The 8,462-nt window shown below is 59.4% G+C and overlaps 1 protein-coding gene across 4 annotated transcripts; it reads right to left on the bottom strand.

The window, feature by feature from the left end:
• Positions 1-1,860: 1,860 nt before the first annotated feature.
• OSR2 (odd-skipped related transciption factor 2) lies at positions 1,861-8,113 on the bottom strand. 4 transcript variants are annotated; one of them, XM_041412966.1, is made up of 4 exons: positions 7,293-7,776; positions 4,271-4,994; positions 3,520-3,619; positions 1,861-2,773 (listed from the first exon to the last, which is right to left on the bottom strand). In XM_041412966.1, exons 1-4 carry the CDS (start codon positions 7,564-7,566, stop codon positions 2,591-2,593), a joined length of 1,281 nt encoding a protein of 426 aa, XP_041268900.1. In that variant the 5' UTR covers positions 7,567-7,776; the 3' UTR covers positions 1,861-2,590. The 4 variants fall into 4 exon arrangements, with proteins under 4 accessions (XP_041268900.1, XP_041268903.1, XP_041268904.1 ...); XM_041412969.1 differs by lacking the exon at positions 7,293-7,776 and adding an exon at positions 7,783-8,113 and having other exon boundaries at positions 1,862-2,773; XM_041412970.1 differs by lacking the exon at positions 7,293-7,776 and adding an exon at positions 7,787-8,113 and having other exon boundaries at positions 1,862-2,773.
• Between the last annotated feature and the right edge of the window lie 349 nt (positions 8,114-8,462).

The following is an 8,462-nucleotide window of genomic DNA, read 5'->3' as shown; positions in this document are numbered from 1 at the left end:
AAATTTTGTCCTTTGATATTGTTCATCTGATTAAGTTCTTTCCAAACAAACTTCTCACAGAACTTGGCCTATGAGGAGCGGACTGAGCCCATGTGTATCCTGACAGGAGTGTTTACTCAAACGGAGTTATCCCAGCCTTGCTGTGTGTACTTGGGGATGTAAAACGGCCTGGGGACAGGAACTACGAGAACAATAAGGAGAGAGAAACTTAGAGGAAATAACCTACTGAGAGAACAGGAATGCACTGAGAGTAGAAGAATCAGACAGGAAGACATCAGATATTGGGAAAATGCCCATGAAGAGGGAGCAGAAGATGCCCATGAAGAAAGGTTTGGAGAGGAGCAGTGTAGAGAGAGAAGCATTTTGAAGAGGGAGAACAAGGGCTGCCAACATGGCAGGGCAGGGTGTGAGAAAAAACTATTTCTAGGGGTGCAGCACCCCAGCAAAGAAGGAGTGCAAGTTCACAGGCAATGAAGAGGAAGAGACCAGATGGCACTAACATAAACTTTGACTAGGGAGGCTGCTCTTCAGCGAGCAGACCAGTACTTCTGGCTGCAGAAACATTCTTTCCTTCCCCATCTTCCTGGACAGGAGCAGATGGAGACATAGGCCTTGACCACATAAAATATTTTGAGTTTGGCACTGTCAAATCTGCTGTACCAATGGAAGTTCACCTGGCTGCCTGGTCTGGGGCAGAGCAGGGCTGTCTCGTAGTCTCTGCCCCGTGGTAGCCTTCTGTGGAGGCAGTGCTGGCAGTAATGCAGAGCTTTCTGCACCGATGATCTGACTGCAGCCCAGCACTGCTGGGTTTGACTTGCTACTCATTAACAGCGTCCAGGCAGTGTTCCCTGCCTAAGGACCAGTGAGGATCAGGGATGGTGACAGTGTAGCCACACAAGCTCTGCCAGGCATGCTAGGATCTGTGATCCCTCCCATGGATGGACCAGCCTGGAGTTCTGGTACCGTGCTAGATGGAGCCCAGGAGTGAAGCCTTCTCTGCTGAACTGGGTGCAAGGGGATTGCCCTCTCCTTGGACAGGCCTCCCTGGACCTGGGGAAAAGATCTCTTCCTGCCATTCTCACGTGATCCTTCATTTGGCAGAGGAGTAGGGAAGGATGGTTGCCCCCAGCCTGAGAAAGAGCAATTTTTGGGGCCCCAAACTACTCAAGACACTGTGGAGAGAGTGCCAGGAGTGACAAGAGCAGTGGAACAGCAATGAGGAGATGCGCATCCAAGTCGCCCTGCAATATATCAGGGAAAATGCCTCACTGTTGGCACCACACCCTTCCAGAAGAGTCCACAGGCACCGGTGAGGGAGTTGCAAGGATGGCAAGGGGGGAGAGCCCGTTGTGCAGTGCCGTCACCCTGCCGCTGCAGAGCCGGGGCAGGCACTGAGCGTGCGGCCGTGGGGTGGACACGCTGAGCCGCGAAAGCCACCCCCGCGGGGAGAGCCTGGGGGCCCGCACGGTGGGGAAAGGGTCTCCCGAGACGGGGGGAACAATCCCTCTCCGTCTCTCCCGGGCGTGACTTGTGCTCGGCATTGCAGATGGAGGAGGGGGACGGGGTGAGGGGATCCCTGCTCCCAGTGCCGCAGCTCCGCCAGGGCCCGCGGATGAGCCCGGGGCGGAGGGCGGGCGGAATTGGCGCCTCGCTGTTTGCTTCCAGAGCTGCCGGGAAAGAATCGTCTTCTGCAGGATAAAGTCCCTGTCTAGGCGGGTGAATTGCCCTTGTCCAAAGTCTACGGGCAGGAGGCTGCCTGCTGCAATCCCTGCGAGAGGGATAACTTTTACAATATACGGCCTGATTGCAAATAAGTTACTAATAAGCCGCTTTGGCGTAAGAACGGCTCTATGCATTATTTCCTAAGATCTGTTTATTTGCAAATATTTCTTTGTTTTTCTTCTTTTTAAAAAATCGTTCGGGAAAATTAGAAAAAAAAAGGTACAGAAGTTAATATTTAGACATTCATACTATTAAGTAATAGAGCTATAAACTCTCAAATAAGGCACTTTCATTTTACTTAACAATAGATAACACAACAGCGACAGTGGAACAGACCAAACAAAAGCGATCACCAAAATTGTTGTGACAGTACAATTACCCGGCTAGGAAATTTATTCAATATGCTTTGCCATTGCATTGACACAGCAGGAAAAAAAAAGCCCAAATGCTCAGAGAATAATACAAGAAGGCGGGAGGTATTTGGGAAAAAAAAAAAAAAAAAGATTTATTTTGAAATAACTTTTTAAAGAGATACTTTGCCTCCATGATTTGTTATCGATGTGCATCTGACACGATACAAAACAAACAAACAAAGAAAAAAACACGTTCTGTACAGAGCTCTAAAATGAGCCGCGATTATATCTACAAGATGAGCTTTACGCTTGGGTGTGGGTTGGAGAGGGGCCCGATCCTGCAGTCCGCACTCTCTAAACGAGTTTCGCAGACATGTGGTAGGAAAGCTTGGCCCCGAGTCTGCGTGCGTGTCTCCGTGTGTGTGTGTGCGCGCATCTGTGAGTTCCTACAATACGCTCCTTGAGTAAAGTGGGCAAGTTGGAGCTGCCGGAGCGGGCGCGGGTCCCTGGCTGCTCTAGAAGTCCTGCCGCGGGGTGTGAGTTAGACTGTGCCGCCGTAGATCACAGTTTCGCCTGAACACTTTGCCGCACTGCTCACAGTTGTAGGGCTTGATGTCTGTATGGGTAAGAAGGTGAGTTTTCAGGTTACTTCTTTGATTAAAGGTTCTTCCACATGTGGGGCATTTGTGTGGAGATTCCTGTTCAGATTTGAAGCAAGCAAAGGATTAATCCTTCACAAACCACCTTGTTTAACGTATTACTGCACTTTTTCTCACCGCAACGCACAACTTGAGATATCGGGGGAGGACACGAACGAGAGGAGCCCCGTGCGGCCGGGCAGCCGCCCACCTCTCCCTATCCAGCCCCAAAAGCCTTATTTTATAGTTCTCGAGTAGTGATGTTCCGCACCCCTGGGACACACGGAAAGCAGCCTCCGCGCCACCCTCCCGCTCCGGGACTACCGCTGCCCTCCCGGCCGCCACGGCGGTCGCTCCGCACCGCACCGCTCCGCTCCGCATCCCGCGGCCGGGCCGCCCCGCTGCCCCGCGCCTGCCGCCGCCGCCGGGGCAGGGCTGCAGCCCTCAACGAAAAACGCCTCGGAGCAGCGGCGTGGACAAACCCGAACCCGGGGCTCACTCCCCGCCGCCAAACGCGTCCCCGCTGTCTTTAAGCCCGTCTCCCAAGGGCGCCGTTTATCCGCGGGTCTCCCGCGGCCGCGGAGGTAATCACGGGCCGCTGTTCCCCTCGAACCCACGGGGCCGTCCAGTGCCGGACCCCCTCGCTCCCCTCCGCACCAGAGCCCTGTTCCCCCTGTGGCCGCCGCCCCTGTCCCGCGGCGGGCCGGGCCGGGCCGAGCCGAGCCGAGCCGAGCCGAGCCGAGCCGAGCCGAGCCGAGCCGAAGCGGCGGCACACGCTTTGAGAGGCCTGGGAAGGGCGGGCTCACCTGCATGTGTAGGGTTTTGTGGACCGCCAGGGTCCTGGACTGGCAGAAGCCCTTCCCGCACTCCTGGCACTTGAAGGGTTTCTCTTTGGAATGGATGTACCTGAAAGGCAACCCATGGGGTGAGCAGCACTGCCGGAGGCGCGTGGGACCCGCGACCCCAGACCCCGCTGCCCCAAACTCGACCCCCTCTCCCAGCCTCCCTCACCCTCCTCTTCCTTCCTTTCCCCATTACTATTCTGTGTATGGTTAAACTTCTTGGCCGGTTCAAAACATTTGCAATAATTCGTATCGAAGCGTGACTGCACTCTCTGGTGCCAGACCGGGACGGCATCTGCGCTGCAGGCCGGACCCGAGCCCGCTCTTCTCCGAAGGCGGAGAGGATTCTCAGCTCTGCGGCCGCGGGCGCCTCTCAGCACCGGCCGCAGCGTGCGGAGGTGGGTGGGGGATCAGCAGGGAAGCGCCCACCTGCGACCCGTCCTGCTCCCTGCACCCCCCAGGGTCATGAAGCACAAAAGCCCCGGGATCTTCATCTCCGGCTGTGAACCCCTCTAGCTCTCCCTCAGGTGGGTGCCCTTCCCACACAAAGCGCAGGTTTCGGCTGCTCTGGTCCCTCCGTGGCCTCCGAATCTGAGCCGGGGGCTTTTCCTGTGCTGTTTCCGTGGCTCCCGGAGCCGCTGAGTCTCATCCCCCTCGAGCGGCTCACCCCACCCCGGCTGCCCACGGCCCGACCCCGGTCGTGGTGGTCCCTCACCGGTGGTCCCGCAGGTGGTCCTGCCTCCGGAAAGCCTTGTGGCAGATGTCGCAGGTGTAAGGCCGCTCGTCCGTGTGGGTTCGCTCGTGAATGAGGAGGTTATAGGACTTGGTGAAGTGCCTGCCGCAGAACTTGCAAATGAACTCCTTTTTCGTCTTGGAGGGCAGGCGGCCGCGGGAAGGCTTCCTGTCCGGAGACAGCTTGTTGATGCCCGACAGGGGCGAGGCCAGTCCGGGACTCAGCTTGGCGAGCTCCCCCACTTTGGGGGGGTCCTCCTGCGTGGCGGCCACGGCCAGGTTGGCAAAGTCAAAGCGGGGCCTGTCCTTGTGCAATGCTGGGAGGACGTGGGCGATGGCCCCTTGCTTGGGGTGGAAGAGGTGCGTGGCAAAGGGGAGCGCGGGGAAAGGGAAGCGAGTGTCCACCAAGCCCTGCGCCGCCATCTCCGTGATGGTAGAGCGGGTGATTTCATGCACACTGGGGTAGCCCAATGTCCAGTGGTTCATGTGCATGGTTTGCACGGCGCTGAGTCCGTACAGACCTTGCAACTGGTCCACAGCTGCGGGGAAGGTGTTCACAGCCTGAAGGAAGGAGTAGTTAGTGAGTTGCAGGGACGGGTGCAGCGGGATGGGGGCTGGCAGAGCCTTGCTTCCCATCTTCCCGAGGTGGGCGCGAGCCGGCGGAGCAGCTGGTGCCTCTGATGGGCTTCCGAGACCGGTAGAAAATCCTAGGAAGAAAGAGGGAGAAAGGAGGAGAGAGAGACTTTTACTGAGAGCAGCGTGGTATTGCTTAGCCGAGGCGAGCGCAGCAGCGGAGCCAGGGAGGGCCAGGCACGGCCCCGGTGCGCTGCCTTTCCGCGGCCCCAGTACCCCGCCGCAGCACAGGCTCCCGTCCTCCGCCGGGACCGACACCGACCCACGGCGCGATCGCTTCGACCGGAGAAGCTAAAGCGTAGGAAATAAATAAATAAAAATAGCCCTCCCAAAACAACCACCCCAAATTAAAACAAAAAGAATACCCAGCACCGACCCAACCGAAGGCGCCGCAAATTCAAATTAAACGAATCGTGTAAAAATACAGACGGAACGGAGACGCGGCCGGGGACGAAGCCTCTCCGCTTTCCGTCGCCCAGCCACCTTCCCCCGCAGCGCCCACCGCGGGGACCCCGGAGCCGCCTCCCTCCTGCCCCCCGCGCCGACCTGGCCCCCGGCGTCGCTCCCACCCTCCGCCCGGCCTCCTGCGGGCGCAGAGGCCCCGACCCCGACCCCTCCTGGCTGGGGCCTCCCCGGGATAGAGCAGGGTGTTCACGGAGAGCCGAGTCGGGCCCGGGGGGCGGAGCGGGGGGGAATAAACCCCGCGTTCGTCCTAGCTCCGTTGCTTATTTTTCTTCCTTCAACAACAACTCATTTATCAAGATAACCGAAGGAGAGAAAAGGAGCCCCTACCCCGCACGCACACCTCCTACCCAGCCCCCCGCGCAGCAGCCATCCCAGCGGCGGCGAGAAGAGCGGCCGGCCCGGAGGCCTCCCCGGCCCGCCGAGGGCCGCCCGGCACGGCGCTGCCCCGCAGTCGGCTCCGGCTCCCTCCGCGCCGCAGGGCCGAGAAGGGCGACCGCAGCCCGGGCGGGACGGAGCCGTGCGGCCGAGCCCCCGCACCCCCTCGGGCGTCCCTCGGCCGGAGGTTCGGCGGAGCGGCGGGGCCGTGGGCTAATGAGCGGTGCGTGACTGTCAGAGGGTTTCACTCAGCCCATTCAACCGAAACCGCCGGGCCCGCTTCTCCCGTCGCAAGGGGGTCCCCTCGGCGGACCCGGGCGACGCTCCCCCCGCCGCGGGACAGAGGGGCAAGCCCCTGCCGTTTCCTTTTTTTTTTTTTTTTCTTTCGTTGAGGGTTCACTTCCAGCAGCCAAGAGGCTGCCGCGACCCAAGAAAGCGGCCAAAGCAAACGCCGGAGTCTCTCTGGGCCTGTAAACAAGAGGTAGGGCCGAGGGTGACCCAGCACCTCAAGGGATTTGTGTGGAGGGTCTGGTAACGCGCAGTTTCCAAAATAAACAAGAGAACCTCCCCCCGCAAAAATCTTAAACCCACCCCTTTGGAGGCAAATAACAGCAAAAATTAAGGAAACTCTCCGAGTGGAGAGCCCGCGCTCCATGAGCGGTGTCCCTGCCTCCCGGGCCGCTGCCGCCCGGCTCCTGTCGTTCCGCTGGCACCGAGCGCGCTCTGGCTGGAAAGATACTTTTCGATTTTTTTCCTAAAATGCCTTTCTTCCACGTTTGTGGCACCGCACAATTGGCCGACTGGGGAAAAAAAATGTGGCAAGGAGGTCGGGTGTGAAGTGCAGTGCTGCCTACTCCTGTTTTCGTTTGCCTCGAGTCGTGGCTTTCCGGAGCTTCCTCCGCTGCTGCCCAGTTTTCCTCGTTTGTGATTGTATCGACACCGGGGACAGTTATCGATACTATTATATATGGCGATCTTTTCGTTTTATTGTGCGGGGGTGGTTATATATAGAGACTTATTTTTAAAGATGTCGTAGTGTGAGTTCCTATTCGCTTTCCGCGAGGAACCGAAACAGAAGCAATTAAATCACTTTTCGCTGGCTCCTCCGGCGGCTCCTGCCTCCATCCCGGTTCTTTGAGGCTGGGTTTCGGAGCCACCGGCTGGGAGCTATGACCGAGCTAGGTGTCATTGCACCACGCTCGTTTTGGTGTCCAAGAACCAACTCTGAAAAAACTATTCTGAACTTGAAATCCTCATTTTAAGGTAGAAACTTCTAAAACTACACTTCTGTCTGAATGGTGGTACATTTGCTACTATTTGTATTTGGAGATAACTTTAGTAAAACGTATCAAAAAAAGAATAGAAAGCGCCTTCGAACGTGATTTTAAGGCCATTTATATTAAGGTGTGTTTGGGCGGAGGGGTTGAAAGTCAACCAAAAACGGATGTTACTTAAACCTTGGCACTTCCTTTTCCCTTTCCATTCAGAGAGCTTAATTAAATTAAGCCCCGTGCCAGGACAGCCCTCTCTACCTGCTTGCCGCCGACCCGCTGCTCCGGCCCGCGCTCCCCGTTCAGCCGCGGCGGGACCGGGACCGTGCCCCGAAGGCGCTGCCTTCCTACCCGGGGAGCGGGCGGGCACCGGCTCGCCTCCGCTCCCCGACGGCCTCACCCGAAGCCGCGGCCGCCTCTGCCCGCGCAGCCAGATGTTTCCCCCGCCGAGGTTTCTCCAGCGCGACCCGCGGCTTAGCTCGCAGTCCATGCACGGACCGGCTGCTCCCTGCCAGGAGTTTCTCGTGAAGGACATCGAGAGCGCACCCCGGGAGGCTGCCGTCGCCTAGCCTCGCACCAACGCGCCCGCGGCGTGGAGGGGGGACACCCGCACCCCAAGCCGCCCCAGAGCTGCGAACTGAAAGTAAACCCGGCGGCCCTGCGCTCCCGGCTGAGCGCACACTGCGCTCCCGGGGCGGCCGCCCCGCTCCCGCCGACGGCAGCGGGCACGGCGGGCCCCGGAGCCACTCACCTACCGCAGCCTGCTGCTCCTCCGGCGGCAAAGCTGTGGCGGCGGCCGCGGGACCTTCACGGAGACATTAGATCCACAGCGGGGGCGCTCAGCGGGGCCAGGGCCCGGCGGCGACCGGCATGTTGCGGAGGGCTGGGCGGCGGCTGGGAGCTCTGGCCGCGGCGGTCCCGGGGCCCCGGCATAGACCGCCGCCTCCCGCCCGCAGCCTCCCGCCTTCGACCCCGGCGAGGCTCGGCGCGAGTCTGAGCCGCCCCCTGCCCGGTCCATCACATTTCAGCGGTGACTGGCGTGGAGCGCTGTCCCCGCCCGCCCGCCGCCGCCGCCGGCCCACCCCGCGGCGCGCACTGGGTAGCAACTGGGCTTTAAAGTGGCAGGACGCCCCCCGCTCCCCCCGCGTCACCTAAGGTGACTTTTACCTCCGAGAACAGCTCGACGCCCCCCGTCCCACTGCCGGCCGCGGGTATTTGCGCGCTCCTTGCATCTCGGCTGCCCGTCGTGCCCCAGCTGGAGTGACATAGGTGGCCCGACTGGCTTAAATATCTAAAATAACACCCCCAAACCTAGAGCGTGGGGTTTTGTGGGTGCCTATGTCGCCAAGAGTGGGTGCAGATAGTGCTTAAGTCCCATATGGGTTTGTGGCCGTCATGTCGGGTCGCCCTATGGACCGTCAGCGTTTCGGC

This window comes from Onychostruthus taczanowskii, unplaced genomic scaffold (assembly GCF_017590055.1).
Source record: "Onychostruthus taczanowskii isolate IOZ18803 unplaced genomic scaffold, ASM1759005v1 scaffold4, whole genome shotgun sequence".
NCBI classification, from domain to species: Eukaryota; Metazoa; Chordata; class Aves; order Passeriformes; family Passeridae; genus Onychostruthus; species Onychostruthus taczanowskii.
Note: the sequence above shows the minus strand (reverse complement) of the source record. Positions and strands in the feature narration are given on the sequence as shown.